At 33.9% G+C, this 20,125-nt stretch overlaps 1 protein-coding gene across 3 annotated transcripts in view; it reads left to right on the top strand.

Moving 5' to 3' along the window:
- The window catches only part of LOC132702911 (lachesin-like), a 513,947-nt gene that overhangs the window by 483,215 nt on the left and 10,607 nt on the right, over nt 1–20,125 (top strand). For all 3 annotated transcript variants that reach the window (XM_060671771.1, XM_060671769.1, XM_060671772.1), the window contains one exon: nt 12,081–12,208. In XM_060671771.1, the coding sequence (XP_060527754.1) occupies nt 12,081–12,208 (128 nt within the window). The remainder of the gene's footprint in view (nt 1–12,080; nt 12,209–20,125) is intronic.

The following is a 20,125-nucleotide window of genomic DNA, read 5'->3' on the forward strand; positions in this document are numbered from 1 at the left end:
CGACTGTTGTTCACAACATTTACATTACCAAAAATTTCCATAGCAGTAAAAAAACTGCAAAAAACAGTAAAATTTAATATCAAAAAATGAATAATGAATCGCAACTAACTAAACTACCCCAGAACAGCGGTAACTAAATCTCGATCAATGTTTTTCAATCCGCGAATTTTTATACCGAACTTCATTGGACTGCGAACGATTATGTAAATCTCAAAGCGCAAGTTTTAAGATCGTAAAAGTACTGCGAGGATAATTGGTTCCCGAAATACACTGCTTCAAATTGAATGAGCCTTACAACGGGAAACTTTAAAAAGAAACTCTCCTGACTTTAAAGTCTCATTAAACTATTTTTGTTGGAGTATCTTATGGCGTGAATATGTAAAACGCGCCGAATGGGTAGTAAGAATTTTACACGACGATAGGGAAAATATATTACGTTGCCTCTCAGGTGTGCAAATTGACTTGAGAGTCCCTTAAAGTATTTTTCTGATTGTAATTGAATAACGACAAATTTTTTGAAAAAGTCCCTTGCGAGTCAAAAGTTGAACACGAATGTTTATAGAGTAGTTTTCATGCATTTCCGTAAAATATTTTCGATGGTAACGGACTGGTAACAAAGCTTTCTTGGTACCACGAATTCCTGAATTACTGATTCATTGCAGATTAAACTAGTAAATTGGTTTCCTAACTTCTTTTCTTCCTTTTCCAGTCGTCTTCCTTTTCTCTTGCAGGCTTCTTTCATCCTTTTCCCTTTTCTCCCTATTTGGTATTTTCCTTTCAGTTTCTATCACTGTTTGCTTGCATAATTTAGGTTATTCTTCCTCTCCTCATTTTCACACGGTAAATCTCGCAATCACAACTACCGGTGTATGGTATCAGACGATCGTATTATTGAGAATATTTCACAAAGAGCAGCTCTGCCGTGCAAATTAACCTGGTTTGAGAAAAAACAACCTACTCTGAAATTTGATTGTTTTACTATTTTCGAAAACATTCAAAAGTTGCTTATACTTTATACAAAAACTTCTGGATTCCTCCTGGGTCGCCAATCATCCTATTGGCTTCTTCACAGCTTGACTGAAACTGTTTCAGAAGAAGTTTTGTAAAAAGTATTAGAGTGGCCTGTGGAAGTTTCTTTGAAAAATTAAAAGTTGCTTAACACTAAGAGCACAACAATGATATATAAAAGCAGAGTCAGACCTACCTATTCAGTGAAAATGAAAGCAGTAAAATCCTTTTTTTTCCAAAGAAAAATCCACAGTCTGCTGCACTGAAGTTTTGTAAAAAGTATTACAGTAGCATGTGAAAGTTTCTTTGAAAAATTAAAAGTTGCTTATATTTTAAAAGAAAGTAAACACTGGGACCACAACAATGATATATAAAAGCAGAGTTAAACCTACCTATTCAGTAAAAATGAAAGCAATACAATCCTTTTTTTCCAAAGAAAAATCCACAGTCTGCTGCACTTAAACATGAAAAGAGGTGTTACCTTCAAGAGCGAGACAGCGTTTGATCCAAGGAGAACGGTACATACCCTGAATGTGCATTCTCCTCAAAGTTTTAACATTTCTTTTACACGCCAACAAGATTAACGACTTTTTTTCTTCTGTTTTCAATCCCCCTCACAATTGTTCTAACACTGTTAATAAATTCCGTCACTCCAAATTTAGTAATCACCTGTCTTTTTCGCTTCGTATGGCAACATTTGTCATATTAATTCTCAATTAAAGTCCAATGCAACTGGTAGTAAATGTGTTAGATCTCTATTTAGATCAGTTCCGAAAGTATAGGTCAATCTAAATTGACTAGTGATTTAGGGTCAATATCTCTGAATCGAACACTGGCCAAGATACTTGAAAGGGTTGGAATTTAAAGGGGGGGGGGGGGGGGCTCGCGGGCGTCCAAGCACTTAGGCCACCAGATGGGGCCGTTGTGCCCTTGAAAGGGTTGTGCAGCCCCAGTTTTCTGAGTTGGCTATATTTAATGAAATTATATCCGATTTGCAGTCAGGGTTTCTCAAAAACCACAGTACTACTTCAACCCTTACCAATATTGCCAGTGAGATTATATCGACACTTGACAATGAACTGTCAGTGACTTTAGACCGGGTGACCGGTTTCATTCAAGCATTTGCAGACGACACTGAGGACATTGAACTTGACTTGTTTAAAAATAAATAGTGATTTGCAAATAATTTTTACCTGTGCCTCTCAAAATAATCTAAAATTAAATTTAGATAAGTGTGTAGGAATGGGATTCACAAAAAAAAAGAATTGCTTTCCTAAATAATAACCTTGCCCTATTTGGACATGGACCAAAACACCCGATTTTAAGAAAAGTAAAGTACTTACTTAAGCTTAATGCTTGTGAATGACTTACTCAACAAAATCCAAAAGCTTCAGAAAGCTTGTTGTAGGTTTATTTTCAAACTTCGAAAATATTAATTGGCTCCTAACTGGTTTGCCAGTATCATCTGACCGTGTTTGTCCGTAAATTACTAATTACTTTATCACCCTATAATATAATAATATAATAATAATAATAATAATATAATATAATACTCGTTATCGATTAACCTTGTTTCGCTGTAGCTTTATTTATACTGCTATTGTATCTAATATATAATAATGTACCATCCCTTAAAGATCTAACCCTTAACAGCTCAAACGTTCTTTGTTCACAGCACAATTATCTATAGTGCACTAGTAGATGCCTTCCCTTTTTTAATAATTCACTTCTAACTAACTAATATTTACATCGTTGACCTCGCTTGTTGCTACAATTTCCGTTTTTTTTTTGTGGTTTCTATATATAGTAAGATATTATAAATGGTTGAGTGTGAGTAGTCGTAAGAGTAGATTTCGCCTTTTGTAAGTTTACAATAAAAACTTTAAATAAATAAATCGCAAATGATAACTTGCGCTACTCATAATTTCTTCTGAATAGGCCATAAGATGTTTCATCATTTTACAAATACAGTTTTTCTAAAACACCCAAATTCATGCCCTTATGGTAATCTCCCATATGACACGGCTGAAAGATCGCAAAAATTCTTTGAAAAATAATTTAAATGAAGAAGTCTGAGTATGGTATTGACTTTTGCCAGAAAAACGGCAATACTCAAAAATCAAAAGTGCTAAGAAAATTCTGTTTGCCGCATCTTTTATTTCTGTAAAAAGTAGCATCTTTTGCGAGATATCCCGTAAAACTATATAAAAATGGACACCAACTACAGTAAAATTCTGGTAATAGTATTTAATGAAATCGTTCACGATTAAACAATAATTATTTTACTCACTGTTTGGGATTCCGATGAGTGACCCGTACGCTCATCGTTGCACTCGATAAATCGCTACATACCCAAATTCCTTGATAGACGATTTTTTCATTGATGAACGTGAATTTCATTTTTTTAAGGAAAACAAAGGAATAATATTTTTAAATGAAATTACATAGCCCGGTGGATGAAGGCTGACTCCAGCTCGTTTCGGCGGCCAGAGATTGATCGAATTGTTTCGATCAGTATGGACGGCAATCCAAGAGCCGGCGGCCTACGATGTACTCGCGAAGCCGGGTCACGCGCCTACTATGTTGCGTTGTAATACCGAACACTCACTGTAGTGGAAAGTTATTGGAACATCTTTTCATTGTTATAATATTATTAACACGGCGGCTAAATGGCAAATTCTGATGCAACAAAACCTTATATTATTCATATTTCAGTAGGTGTACTAGTATTAGTATACTTACTGAAATAATAACTATCCAAAAAAAAAATTGCAAAGCGCTGTATGAAATGAAGGCGATATTAACTTTACCTCTGAATCTACAACAAAAGCGTACTTATTCTCGAGCCAACATTTTGATCTCATTATCTTAGCACCTCTGTTCGTTACTAAAGTTTTACTTCATCGAAATGGATTTCCACGGCTTTAAGGAAAATGATTTTAAGCAATAAGTTTTCCATATCCATATTAATTAAGCAAGTTTAACGCCAAAAGTAACTAATACGAACTTCCTTCCGAGCGGGAGTTGTTATCTGCGTGGGTCACTTTGAAAACAGCAAGCGTTGTTGAATAATTTACTACTAAAGGGAATCGCTTTGGGTCCAGTAGCAAAATGCTATATCCAAATAAAGCGAATGTAGAGCCGAAAGTCGTGTTTTGCGCAGCATAAAATAATATTCCCTTTGAGGGAACAAAAAAGCCCCTTCGGCAGTTTATAGGATCCCACCTAACGTTATGGTTTTTCATCGATTCGGATATTTCCATTTTTACATATCCTCTCGCATAAAATTATACAGGATGGCCACTTTTTCACTCATTTTTTCAATCTCCAGTTAGTTTACGACTTTTCTATGAACTAAAATATCAAAATTTTCGTCAAACTTATGCCTTCCTGCATTTGATGAATGACTTAATTAGAATTAGAACTTAGAAAGAATGTGAACAAAATTTCTCTGGGTTAACAATGAGGACATTACTTATTTACTTACAACTTGAAAGTAATTTTTGGCGACTCGTCTGGTCCACTTTTATTATGTTTTTTTTTTGCAAACCTGTACTACAAATATCGTTTTTCATATTTTTTTTATATAATTTATAAATTAAAAATGTTTATTAGAATATATTTATTTCAAAACTCCTAATACTGCCACTAAGGCTTAGTTGTTTCGCCACTAATAAAAAAAAACAAAAACAGACATTAATTTTTTAAAATCTCTTAATTGGTATGGTTCGTTTATAGATTGCAACTTTTTAAGGGCGCTCAAAAATATTTCATCGTTATACTCGTTGGCTGCTGAAATCGAAAATTAATATCTTGAGCTTTCAATTGGACCCCTTTAATGGTTTAAGAGTTAGTTATACCCAAACAAGTCTTCTTATTCGGTCACCCGTTTCGGGTATCGTGCCATCATGATCTGTAATCTGTGAGGTCTTTCCACTTCCGCATGTCTTCAGCGGCTCTAAAACATTCGTTGAGAGGTACTTCGGTTTCCTTGACAATGAGGTCCACATATCTGACTGGAGATCTTCCTCGGCTTTTCGTTCCTTGCGCCTTTCCTTGAATAGTGAGTTGTTCCAATCCGTTTCTTCTGACGACATGTAAAAAAAGGATCTAATTCGCTCGGAGACGATGGTGCGCAGTCTTTTTTTAATCTTTAATTGGTTTAAAATTGATTCGTTCATTCTTCTTTGTGTCCATGATATGCGCAGCATCTTTCGCCAGCGACATATTTCAAAAACATCAATAGCACGTTTGTCTGTTTCGTTGAGTGTCCAGTACTCCGATGCATAAAGGAAGACTGAGAATACCAAAGTTTTGACGAGTCTCATCTTTGTAGACAAAGCTATGTCTCGACCCTTCCAGATCCTGCTCGACATATTTCGATTTGCGCTGTGCACCCTCCTGAATTCGTTATTATATCATTTATTTTCTTGATTTCTGGCCTGTTATTTCTTGGTCGATCGATAATCATTATCTTTGTCTTTAATCTGTTAATGGTCAGTCCTGCCTCGCGACTAGCCGTCTGGACTCGCTGCAACAGTTCCATTAGTTCTTGCTCGTTGCTGGCAAATAAAGAAGTATCGTCAGTCAGTCAGTCACCTACAGAGATACCTCCTTCCTAACCTTCTGTGGCTTTACGAATTATACACTAACCAAAACTAACCCAAGCAAGTAGGTAACCGTATACGGTCATTTCTATAATATCCACCTGTACCTAGTCGCTTTATTAATCGCAAATTAAAATAATCATGAAACAAAAATGCAAATAGTACAGTTTTTGTTACATTCTAGTAATTTGTAACGAAACTTTCTGTAATTCCAGTTGCGTTAAACTGCATTTACATGTCGTTATTTATTACCTTTGAAGTATCGATTTAAACCGAGTTGGTCTATTGATAAATATCGCACATGTTATTTAGCTATTGACTGACTTACTTTAAGTCATTTATATCGAAGAATAAATGAAAATAAAGTTAGACAGCATCGACGAAATAGTTTAATAATGGTATATTATCCATAAAGTCTTAGCCACAAGTTTGTGCATGAACAGGTTTTAAAGGCCATACTTGTTTTTTGGACCGCCACAGAAAAATTCTAAGCGTGAGTAAAATACCGGAGACGCTCGAAACGGCTTGCAACCGTGTTTAATGAAGCTGGCATTGACGTTTTAAAATTATACCTTGCGCATGCCTAATAAGTGCATAATTTTCTTTTTATGGAAATCTGCGAAAATTTTACATGTTACTTGCAATGTTATTATTATTATCTTTTACTATACTGCTGTGTTGTATCATTGTTGTGCAATTGTTATTTTTATTAGTATTTGGTGTTCCTTGTATATTATAAGAAATATATGCTTAGGAAAAAGGTGATTAGAAGCATTTTACTGTACAACTAATTTTACGCCAATAAATATCTTATCCAGTGTTTAGAAAACTCCCCAACCACAATTATTATTTCAGTCATACACAGTGAGTGCCATGAAAAGAATATGAGACCATCTTAAAGAAAATGTTATATGCTTTCCATTTTTTTAGTAACGCGGATGTTTTATTCTCTTTCTTAACAGTTTCTAATAAATTGTAGTATTTCTTATACCATAATAAAAATAAAGATAACTTTTTAAAAACAAGATAAGAGGAAACGGAATTAGTTGTATTACATTATTAACGTTTCTGGTCTAAGGCTCTATAATCAGAATAATGTTTATCCATCGAGGAGTTAGTTTTGGCTTGTAAAAGAAAGTATACTCATCAATTACAAAGCAACTGCTGGCAGCTGGTAAATTCAAATTTCGTTTCCTTTCCAAAATTATTTGTGATTAAGTGAATTTTCCTACTCCCTTTTGTAAAATACATAGATAGCTACACACTGATCTAGCGTGTCATTTTAGCACGTTGCTTGTGTTTCCCACAGAATTGAGCCACTTCGTACATTTCCGGGATATTTCAGGTTTGGGAGCAATCGGATGTTTTCAGAGATTTTACAGCACGGCTTACGGAGGTCAAAGTTATTCGAAACATTTTTTTTTATTCTTCTTCAAAACTTTCTTTAGAAAGTGGTGTATTAAGCAATCTGTGGATAAAAGAATGGAAGGCAGCCACAGCGTGTGTAAAGGTTTTCTATGTGAGCGTTTATGATAAATAGAAAAATCTAATTTGTTTTGTGATTTAGTCATTGTTAAATCTAAAGAATTTAAATGATTATCTTATCCCGTCTCGATGATTAATTTTAAACTACTAGTTACTAGCCTTCAAAAAGGTTTGCAGTTGTCTTTCAGTAGCGAAACAAGCAAAAATAAAATTTTTGAAAGTAGTAAACTAAGTTGGTTTCCTATAATTAAGCCTTCTTTAGGAATGTAAAATTGATCATTAAATAGAAAAATTTCGGTTTAAACAAACTATTAAACTATCTATTAAATCTTTTGATGGTCTTAGTCTGTTTCTGAGAAAATATATTGTACATTTAGATTTCAAAAGGAACTAGAATATAGCATTAGGGAAAATTTCGTTTAAATATTTTGTTTTATATCTTAATTGATATATGCCATTTCTGTAATTTAATTAATGAATATAAATTTCAAGTGTGGGATTCATAATTGTTAATAGATCTTTGTCATTAAAAAATGGAGAATCTCTAATTTCTGCTTTGATTTGTTTCGGATATAACTTACTTCGACTTTTGAAATATATTTGAGGAATGAATTAATTTTTAAACCCTACAACAACTTAAATTAAGAAGAAGAATTGTTGTATGTAATACAGCACGGTGTTGTCGAAATAGCTGTTTTACACCAACAAATAATTCATGAAAATCTGATTTTAATTGGCCGAAATTAACAAATCAGAAAAATTTATTTGGACATTTTTTATTTATTTATCAAAAGCTAAATTTGTTATAATTTGTACGAAAGTATTATTATTAGAATTAGCACATTTTTAAATTTAAATGTTATTTTAGTAGTGAATTTGACATTCTGTTCACAAAATAAAATAACATCCGAGAATTCAGAGAACTTTAGCTTTTTTTTGTTAAATTGAAAACAAAAGCCCAGCAAACGAAACAAATAATAAATTATAATAATGTGTTTCCTTTTAGATATTTCTCACTTTTGCTTCTGATAATTTAATCTTCAGGGCGCATCTAAATACATAACTTTTATCCCATTTAATCTACTGATTAGCTATCTTTATTGTTTTAGAAATAACTATATAATCTCATCCAAACAGTGGCCACTATACCAGATGAAACAAGAAAAAGAGTACCTGCTATAATTTTCAAGCGGTTTTGAAATTTCGATAATGTAATACAAGCTAAAGGTGCCATTTTTTAATTTATGGTTTAGTTTGAGGTTTAATCAAACGCAGAATTGTCTATGTATAGTAGACGCATTATCCTTCGTTTTTTTTTTCTACTTAAATTCCGATAATTTTATTTTGAGGCTATTACAATTTTTTCAATCCCCAGACTAACGTATAATGGTCTATTGTGAAACAAGTCTGACAAACGTCACTATAGTCAGTTTGATTTGTCACAATCAGAGCGAATGCTTAATATACCAGGAACAGAAGCATTTATCAACGTGTTACATTTTATATTTTTTGTATGACCATTATTGTATTTGAGATATCTCTTATATTTTCATATTTTTGAAAAACTCATAACAATCTCAATAAAATTATTAAAAGACATATAGTTTAGCCCATTAAAGAAAACATAAGTTAAGTTTGTATATCAAAATTGATGTCGTCAAAATAAGACTGTCTACGCCGCTGAATTCTACGTGAAAAAAACGTATCTATATCAGTTTTTATAAGTTAAGTAACGGAACAACAAAGGGCGTCTAGAAATTCTCTAGAAAAATCCTAAATAGCTATAACATTTCTATTTGTGCCAACTTTCATTTAATGAAAAACTGTCACGAAAGCTGAAAGACGCTAGTTTTATTAATTAGGGAGATACGCCGTAAAACCATTAAAAATGGGACGCACTGTACGTTTAATGTAAATGAAGTTATGGCAGTTTATCCAATTAATTAAAACGTTAAAAGTTAAAAAAAAAACACCTTAAAATAAAAATCCACCAAAATAACCAACCATATTTAGGTGGCGAAAATGGCATGTAGAAATTGCATCGTGTTTATCGGCCTTTAGATTTTACTCAAACTCCGGGGTGGGTTTTTCCGATAAATTTATTGCCCAGGGAAAATGACTATACGCTGCGTGTATCACGTCCGCAAAATATTATAATTAAGTGAAGCAAAACGAACTTTGGGATGAAAACGATATCTTAGGAGGCAGCAAATGCGGGCGCAAAAGTTACGGAAATAAATCACATTTGCCTCTGCCACGCCCAGAATATTAAAGGGGCGCAACTTGGATAACTTCTGAAATTCATAATTAACGGTTTGCCTCTTGCGCCATCTGGGATCCGCCGCTATTTGTTATTAACCTAGAAAGCAATATTTTAACTACACCTACTTGGAAGCAGGTGGAATAATATTTTAATATTTTTACGCTTCAAATGCAGATTGACTATTTAAAAGACTTGTAGATTGCAACAATTTTGCAATAAAATGGTTTTTGCAAGTTTTTAATACTACACAGTAATAAAATGTACAGGGTAGGCCCTTTATTAGGGGTCTTTTCTCGGGAACTACTGGTTTTAGAAAAAAAAAGGTTTATACAAAAGGTTTATGTCTTAAATTAAATTTTAAAATTATTTATTTTTTATATATATAGAGGTACCTTTTATAGGAACTACTTAATCGAATTCGACAGAAATTGAGATTATAATTTTTTTTATGCAAAATTATATTCTTAGTAAATATGGTCTTCCACGGCTGGCAGTAATAACCACTTTATCCAATTTTAAACATATTTTTAGAAGACTTCCTTCTAACGATCTGCGATGACTAGGTATTTTAAAATTATATATATCGTTGACGATATAAAAAATGATTACTAAACCTATAAATCTCTGTATTGCCTCGCCTACAAAAAAGGCCCGTCATCAATTGCAAAAATCCTTTAAATTAATTAAAAAATAAGAATGATATCCTTTTTTAAAATTTTTCATAATAATTAGATGTTAGTATTTCTAAAACCATTAGATTTAGGTAAGACTTCTTGAACGCGTGTTTATGTAAATATTAATGAAATTTGAACTTGTAAGAGAAGGGTTTGCGGGTCTTAGAAAACAAAATGTAAAAAACTAACGAAACACTGGATTCCGAGGAACGCGGTAAAAGTTTTCTGTTTTTCGCAATGTTTATTAAAATTGGTGTCACATATGGATATGTTTTTTTTTTCAATTTTGTCTTGTTATTGAAAATATATATTGAAATCAAAGAAGAAAGAAAACAAAACGAAACAATTCCATTACTTTCGTCAGAAAGTTTCGAGAGCCGCCACTGGATACCTCTAGTCTAAAGTCAATTTCAGAAACGTGTGGAATAATAGTCTCATTGAGATTGCAAACCCGCAGTACGAGAAATAAATCAGTTTGCATCAAATTCCCATTAAAATCAACTTTTTCGCCACCAACCCCACTCTTTACGTTGAGCAACAGCTCCAAGAAGTAATTTTGACGGAAAAAATGTCAGACTTAACTTTTTCTTAAGTTTATTTCGACCAAACTAAAATCAAAATCAACTCTTTCGCCGAGACACTAACCAAAACTACCCCCTGCTCTCTCTGGATTGCGAAGCAATTCGAAATAGTATATTATGCAACAAGTGCGGTAAACGGCATTTGACTCACGAGTTTATTTGACGCGCGCGAGCGAGCGAGCGAGTTTTTAACTTACTCGTTTATTAAAAGCTCGCTCCGCTCGTGTCAAATAAACTCATGAGTCAAATACCGTTTACCGCACTTGTTGCATAATTACTATTACCGAACATGTTGCATACTATACTTTTTCTACGACCGTTAGTTTTTGGGTACATTTTCGCAAAACACGAATACATTCACTGACATGACCGTCAGAATTGACAAACGTCAAAATGCAAAGCGTGGGAAATATCTCCGAAACCATCCGATTGCTCCCAAATCCGTGCGGTAAAATCCCGGAAATATCCGAGTGGCTCGGAATTATGGGAAACGAAACTGACGTGGTAAAGTGACGCTTCCCGCACGCTAGATCGATGGGTAATTAGGTATTTTACAGACGAGAGTAGAAAAAAGTATTTTTTTATTCCCTCCTGTAACATATCTAATTATTCACCGATCTAGCGTGCGCAATAAGTCACTTTACCACGTCAGTCCCACGGATCCGAGACCCTTCGGACATTTCCGGGATATTGCCGTAAGGATTTCGAAGCAATCGTATGTTTTCGGAGATATTTCCGACGCCTTGAATTTTGACGTTTTTCAATTCTGACGGTCATGTCAGTGAGTGTATTCGTGTTGGTTTGCCAAAATGTACGCAAAAACTATTGGTCGTAGAAAAAGTATAGTATGCAACACGTTCGGTAAACTTTTTATATCGCTCGTTTATTAAAAACTCGCTCCGCTCGTGTCAAATAAACTCGTGAGTCAAATGCCATTTACCGCACTTGTTGCATAATATACTATTACCACCTATCTAGCCTGCGGGAAGCGTAATTTTACCGCGTCATTTTAGTTTTGGTTAGTTTCGGATGTTTTCGGATATATTACCGTCCGGTTTGAATTTTGATGTTTGTAACTCAATTGCAACAACTTGTTGTATAATATACTATTTTGACACTACCGAAGCGATAACTCATAATATCAGCGCTATTGCCATTTAAAAATCTTAAGAGGACATTTAAGGGGAACCTGCTTTTACAGGGTGTTTATTTTAATTTCTGTACAAATCCACAAATTTTTGTTTTTGTTGTAAAGGGCATCAGAAACTTTGTGACACATTCAGACAATACTGACATTTTTTTGTGTCTTCTGTAAAGAAATTGTAATCCTTTTCAAGGATGCAACATAAGTTGCCATTCAATTTTGTTCCTATAACTGAGTAATTTTTTTTGTTAATGTTTGAAATCGAATGACTAAAACAAAATTTCAATGTTTTAAACAAATTGGTTCTTATTATTTCAGAACCCGACACGGAAATTGTGGGCGGTCCGGAACTCTTCATCGATCGGGGAAGCACCATAAATCTCACGTGTGTTGTGCGTCACAGCCCGGAGCCTCCGGCTTACATCTTTTGGAACCACAACGATGCGGTAAGTGTGTTAGATAATATAATGACCCTACTACGGCCAAAAGATCTAAGCATATCTTGTTTGGTTGTTAAATGCCACAAGGTCATTGGTTAAAAGCGAAATTTTAAATCTCCCGCATTTTTTCATAGTCGCTTTATAAGTTCTTGTATTATCCTCCCTGTATATTAAAAAATGCCCGTGGAGGCACCCAAAAAGACGTTACGCGTTTTTTTTCTGCCACATTCATGCAAACTTTAACAAGTCTGTCCCAAATTAATAGCAGCAGCAACTTTGAATATATTTTATTATATAGGAAGCGCGCAACAAAAATATAAATGAAAATCGTGACCTAAATTGTTACATAATACTTAAAGTAATTAAACATTCAGGAACTATTCCGCTTCCATTAAGCCCGCTCCGCCAATGAGCCTCAGACAAAACTGACAAATTTTTATGGCTTCTTAACAACATTATTAGTCCTAATTTGAAAATTATCAAAGAAATCTTGAATTCGATGATCCGCGCGGTTAATTACACCCTCTTGACTTAAAAGGGGGAGTTTGAAAATAAGTGCTATAATTTTATCATGCTTATTTTATTTCCTGGAACTCCAGGTCTACTAGTTATACGAGATATTGCCAAATAAAATAAAGCAACCTCAGTAGGCATTAAATTGATTTCTTCCACTTCTTGTTGTGCGTTGTCAAGTTTTTCTGACGTTATAATTACAGTGGTCTCTGAATTCTCTAATATTCTTGACACAGGAGACCTGTTTCGCTCCTACTTCCCTACCACCCTCTATTTTATTCTTTTTAAACATTTTAAACTCTTCTAGATAACTGATTCTGGCAGACTTGAGGGTCCAGATCCCAGCCACATACAGTAACTTTGGCTACGTTTCAGATTCAGCTTGTCATTACAAAACAGTGATTTCATGCTCTTGACCCTTCTCAGGGTCGAGTTGTTCAATAAGGAAGCGTCCAAGGTATTTAAAGTAAAGTACTGTCCATTCATTTACAAAGAAGCATTTGGGTATGATTGGTGGTGGAAAATTAACTAAAACTCAAATGCCGTATTAACCTTGCCCAAAGGATGCTGGAGACTCTGAAGACTGTGTCGTTGACGTAGTGGATGTTACTGAGAAGTTCACTATTAATTTGAACCACCTGATCCTGGTACCCAGGTTCTGTTTGACAATGATGTTCTGATATAAGTTGAACAACAATAGACAAATGAGAATAGCACACAAAGATTGTCGGATACTTTTGGTACCAACAGAAATCCCGAGTCTTATCCAGATTACCTTCGCATTTGCTGATTATGATGTATGATGAAGTATAATGCTTAACAAAACCAGGATTGCTTTTTTGGCTTTGGCCAATTTTATACCAAAAAGTAATTACCACTTCATCATTATCTAGTTGGTTCGTCTTGTCGATTAGGAAATGTTGTTGTACATGTTAAACGTGCTTCTTCTCCAATTCCTCCATTTCCTTATATTTATCCAACATCTTCGGATCCCACGGATCTTTCTCTTTATTTGCCTTTGTTTTTCTTTGTAGTTTTTGGTTTTAAGTTTTCTTCTTTGCTCCATAAGCTCTGATAATTCGTGGACCATTGCGGCTGTCATCAGTCGATGTATGGCTTTTCAATAAGTCAGAAAGTTTTTGTCGGAAAGATTTCCTCGTTTCATTGTGGGTGTTATTAATTCGTTGTAGGGTACCTTGGTTCAACTTTTATAGCTTGAGTTTGATATCGGCAATGAGTGGGTTGCTTTAAATGTTCTTTATTTTCGATCAGTTTTATTAAATGTACAAAACAACTTGGAAAATACGCGAACCGCAGTAAAATTGACATCCACAGCCGTTGTTAATATTTTGGTATTTAAACGTATTACCTGGTTACACTGTTTCGAGTAAAACAAACATTATTTAACCGAAATGGGAAGCCGCCCATGTGGCAAATTATTCTGTTTAAATTTGAACTGATATTCTACAATATGCGAATAACACATGTTATACGGGTATGTAAATAGATGTTATTCGCTTTCAAATTGTTTGGGATTCCGGTTTTAGGCGCGTCAGATAATAGAAGTGTCTATGTGCGTACATCTACACTTCAGTGAGTCCTGTTGGTTAGTTACGGTATCGATTGGTAAGCGATATACAGGGTTTCCAAAACTCGACAGTCTGTTAGAAGCATTTGCAGAATGGTAAAAATAGCCATTTAAAAATTGGGTTGGGCAATTGCATTCTCTATTTTTAAATATGTGGGATGTTGCCATGTGTATTCCCATCAAACAATGACTTCACTTTTATTAATTTTGCCATAGCATAGGAGGTAGAAATTATTTTTAGAAAATTTTCCAAAAAAACGTCAATCATTCAATCATTAATTAGTCAATCTTTCAACCATCTCAGGTATAAATCCGAAATTTAGTTTACGTTTTAATAATAGGATTGCGTGAAAATTATTTTAATTATTAATTTCAGCTAGAACATTAAAAAATATTATCAAAAAAATTAAAACAAATATACAAGTTTACCAGGTTCTTTTCTAAAGCATCAATACTTAAAGGAAATCGCTAACGAGCACCATTTTTATAAGGTAGAAACAATTTGAAGGTTGAACATAAAAAAATATTATCAAAAAAATTCAATCAAATATACAAGTTTACCGGGTTCTTTTCTAAATCATCAATACTTAAGGGAAATCACTAATCTTCTTCTTCTTCACGTGCCATCTCCGCTGCGAAGGTTGGCAATCATCAATGCAATTCGTATCCTTGAGACTGCAGCACGAAACAATTGGTTGGAGTTACATCCAAACCATTCTCTCAGATTACGCAACCATGACATCCTTCTCCTTCCGATACTCCGTTTACCTTGGATTTTACCTTGCATAATCAGTTGTAGCAATTTATATTTTTCTCCGCGTGTAATATGCCCCAGATACTGCAATTTTCTTATTTTGACCGTATCCATTATTTCACGTTGCTTGTCCATCCTCACAAGTACTTGTTCGTTTGTCATTCTGTCCGTCCAGGATATCCTTAAAATTCTTCGGTACGTCCACATCTCAAAAGCTTCTAGTTTATTCAGGCATTGTTTATTCAAAGTCCAGGCCTCCACGCCATACAAGAGGACCGAGAAAACATAGCATTTAAGCATCCTCACTCTCAAACTTAAGCTCAAATCCCTGCTGCACAACAATTTCCTCATATTATTAAAAGCACTTCTGGACTTTTCTATTCTTATTCTGATTTCTTTGGAATAGTCATTTGTCTCGTTAATGTTCGTCCCCAGATAATTATAATTCCTTACTTGTTCTATCTGTTCATTCTTTATATAAAGGTTTGTATTTATAATAGATTTTTTTGTAATTATCATAAATTTAGTTTTCTTTGAATTGAGTGATAGCCCAAACTCTTCGCTTACTTCTACAATTTTGTTCGTAATTCTCTGTAGATCATCCATATTTTCTGCTATTAGCGCGGTGTCATCGGCATATCTAATATTACAAACGGGTAAGCCATTAATCTTTACTCCAGCTGTTTCATCTTGGAGTGCTCTCTTAAATATTTCTTCGGAGTATAGGTTGAACAGAGATGGTGATAAGACACATCCCTGTCTAACACCTCTTTTTATTTTTATTCTGTCTGTCACCTCATTGTGTACCCTTATCACGGCCTCTTGTTGGTAATACAAATTATTTATTATTCTTATGTCTCTAGAGTCAATGTTTTTACTTTTAAGCAGTCTTATGAGTGTTTTATGTTGGACGGTGTCAAATGCCTTATTGTAGTCCAGAAAACAAACGTACACATCCTGATTTACATCTAAGCACCGCTGCGTTAATACGTTGAAGGCAAACAGTGCTTCTCTAGTCCCTAGTCCATTCCTAAAACCGAACTGCGTATCCTCAATATCTATTTCTAACTTTTTATATATTCTGCGATGGATGATTTTCAGAAGTACCTTAAGTATGTGACACATTAAGCTGATGGTACGATGGTCCGAGCACTGTCTTGCGTTGGTCTTTTTGGGGATAGTTATAAATGTTGATTGTAGCCACTCTTTCGGTAAAATTCCAGTTTTGTATACACTGTTGAAGAGATGTGTTAGAAGATGTATGTTATGATTGTCAATGAGTTTAAGAACTTCTGCTGGTATTTCATCCAGTCCCGTAGCTTTCCCGGTTTTCATTTCCTTGATGATGTGTTCTACTTCGTCCTTCGTTATTTCTGGTCCAATATCATCACATACATACTCACTACTTTCTTCATCTCGCTGATCTTCGTACAGTTGTTCTACATAGTTTTTCCATACTTTCAATTTTTCTTTTGTGTCCATAATAATATCTCCATTTTCATCCACCAGCAAGTTGTTATTGTAATTGCGTTTGTTGGTTAACTCTTTAATTCTCTTGTGCGCATTGAAACCATCATGTTTACTTTGAAATCACTAATAAGCACCATTTTTTTTATTAGGTAGAAACAATTTGAAGGCAAGTTGAAAAAGATCATCATATATAAAAAATGATATTTTTTAAATTTGATTTTTACTTATTGGTTAAAATTATCGTTTCTGAATAAAACCATGATATTTTTTAATTACCAGAGCATTAATTAATTAATTAAATTAATCCCACAAAACATAATAAGTCTTGGGTGACAAATACAAAAATCAAAAAATCCTAAAAACCGATGGAAAAAATATCTTTAGGCTGTAAAATTGAAGTTGAAGTCAATTCAAATAAAAATTCTAAGCTAAAGCGTAGCATCGAAAGAATTTTGTCAAAAACCCATCGTAATGGTGTACATTCTTGTTCATAAATATCTTAATTCTATAATGAAAAGAACTTTGGAAAACCGAAATGATGATAAAAAACTAATTAGCAATTAACAAACAACTGACATATGAAAAATACTTCAACTCATAAAAGTTATTGAAACGGAAGGCAAGATACCCTAACGTCTGAAATGAATAATTATGATAGACGACCGAACTAAATAACCTTTTTTTTTTGTTAATTAACCAATATATTTGGGATCCCTGATTATTAAGACCGTCACATCAAATGCGAAATACACAAGTCTCAATAGAGAAACTAGAATTATAAAAAGACAAACAGATATCCCGTACACTAAAATGTATTTAAATATTATTTATGGTTGCGAATGTCGGACATTGAAACAGTTGTTTTGACAGATGTTTTCATATTTTTAGATTCCACGAAAATTTCTGTAACCTCTTATGCTGAAATATTTTCATTATTTATTATATTTTAGAAAAATTATTTCTTTCTGAAAATAATTAATATTTCAAAAAAACTCCGAAAAGGTTTGATGCATTTGAATAATCTTGGGTTTGTTAAAGAGGACACTTATAACGTCAAATAAGTATCCAACAACCCTCTCGTTTAAAAATCGAAAAATATTTTGTGAATTTTACAGGTTGTTATCAATGTCCAATTATTTATTTACTTAACTTGCGAAATTATACTAAAAATGAAAATACAATTTTGTTACTATTTTTTATTTTCAAAATATATTCGCAAATTATCTGGGTCATATTACTACGTTTTAATTTCTTGGTTCGTCTTCGACTAAACGTTAGGTTTATCAAAACAAGACTAAGTAATTTTTTTAATTACTGATATACTTAAGTTGTACAAAAAACTAACCAAAACTATTTAAAACGGGAGTCAATCAAGAGACTTATTTTACCAGTATTAAATAATGAATAACGAAAAAAAAAGGCAAGAGGAAGGTTTATTTATTTTTTAAATGATATTCAACATTTTACTATTTAAATGAGTTCAATGGTTAATAAAATAGTTGGTCTCCAACTGTTGAGTTCAAAATTATGTAAATTTCTTTTTAATTTTGTGTATCTTAAACATGCCGGACAGCTCAGTTCATTAAGGGAAATTTATTGGCCACTAAAGGGCAGAAATGTTGTGAGAAAGGTGGTGCATGAATGTGTTGTGTGTTCGAAGGTTCAACCTAGGTCCTTTGAAATACAGATGGGAAACCTACCTAAGTCACGAGTGATCCCACAATTTCCATTCAATACCACAGGGGTTGATTATACAGGGCCATTCAATTTTAAAATAGCTTTGGGACGGGGCACGCGTTTGTACAAGAGGTATGTTTGTTTATTTATTTGTTTTTGCACACGTGCAATATATTTAGAGGCTGTAACAAGTCTGTGAACGCAAGCATTTCTTGCAACTTTCAGGAGATTCGTGTCTAGGAGGGGTAAACCAGAAAAAATGTTTTCAGACAATGGTAAAAATTTTGTGGGTGCTCAGACAGAACTGAGAGAGTTGATAAAACTTTTGCGTAATAATCATGTCAGTTTAAAGACATTGATTGCGACAGAAGGTGTTTATGGGAGTCAGGGGTAAAAGAGCTGTGGGCAAGGCAAATTTGACTTATGAGGATTTTTCTACTTTGTTGTGTCAAATAGAGGCCATTTTAAACTCACGTCCTCTCACTCCAATGTCCTCTAATCCTTCTGACTTGGACGTTTTAACCCCATCCCATTTCCTGATCGGAAGAAGGGCAACCTCATTACCGGACCCACGATTGCTCGAGCAACCTGAAAATAGGCTTGCTAGCTATCAACGTATTCAACAATACCAACAAGGTTTTTGGTCTCGTTGGTCACTGGAATACATCGCTGAACTTCAGAGGCGCCTCAAGTGGAAGGCTGGCGGGGACACTCTGCAGGAAGGGACATTGGTGATCGTGAAAAAAGAAAATGTGCCTCCCTTGTGTTGGAAAATGGGACGCATAGTTCAGTTATATCCAGGAAAGGACAACATTAGTCGGGTGGCTGATGTTAAAACGAGTGAAGGTGTCATCAAACGTTCATTCGCAAAATTGTGTCCATTGTTTCACGAAAGTGGGTGAGAGAAAAACTCAGTTCAAGTGGTTTCAAAGGTTGTCTAAGACAAATTGAATTTCAAGAAATGTTTGTTTTGTTGTTTTTTTTTTTTTTAAAGAGGGTTCTTTCAAGGCTGGGGGTATGTTGAGTTCAAAATTATGTAAATTTCTTTTTAATTTTGTGTATCTTAAACATGCCGGACATTTCAGTCAATGTGACAACAGGGCGTTGTACGCCAAACCGGCAAGGTCTACGTTTCTGCTAGGCTAGTAACAATTTTGTAGCGTTACGAGGTAGACGTACACGGCATGGGTCGCGACGTCGCCGCAAAGTGAGATACAGTCTATTTATAGAAAAGAAAAATTCAATAAATATTAAGTGATTGAGGAAACGCTTGTATTATTGAAGAAATACCAACATTTAATTAGTGATGATTAATGAAAAAGTAAGTGATGAATAATATTAATATTTTATTTTGATATTAAATATTATTTGTCATCCTAGATAATTAATTATTCTTTCATTTGGTAAATTCGAGATAATTAGAAATTAATAACAATCTTTAAAATAGAGTTTTCTCCAAACTTTTTTTTGCGTGTTAATTTTTATTTTTTCACTGGGATGTTGGACCCTTATTTCAAATGACGTAAAAGTCATCGTTGCGTGTATCTTTTTTTCCAAAAACTAAGCAAAAAAGTATTATAGCGATATGGGTGATAAATTGTTGATATTAAATATTTAATTATAACATACCATACCTAGTAAAAGAATCAAAAACATAATAATGGAATTTAAACAAAAATAATGTCAGATTTATTTAAACTATTATCTAACAATTAAACTATCGAAAACATATTATGCAGCCAGTTTGATAAATGCTATTTTACTTATCAACATACAACCCGTGACTAAGATGTACCCAAAACATCCGTTTAGGTGCCTTCTTCATTGCTAAAGGTTGGCCACAATAGCAGCAAACTCCTCTCCATTCCTCAACGTTCTCAATAGGGTCCATGTGTCTAATCTTGTCCACTCTCTAATGTTT

The sequence above is a fragment of the Cylas formicarius genome, unplaced genomic scaffold (genome assembly GCF_029955315.1).
Source record: "Cylas formicarius isolate icCylForm1 unplaced genomic scaffold, icCylForm1.1 PGA_scaffold_6__28_contigs__length_40554024, whole genome shotgun sequence".
Classification (NCBI taxonomy): Eukaryota; Metazoa; Arthropoda; class Insecta; order Coleoptera; family Brentidae; genus Cylas; species Cylas formicarius.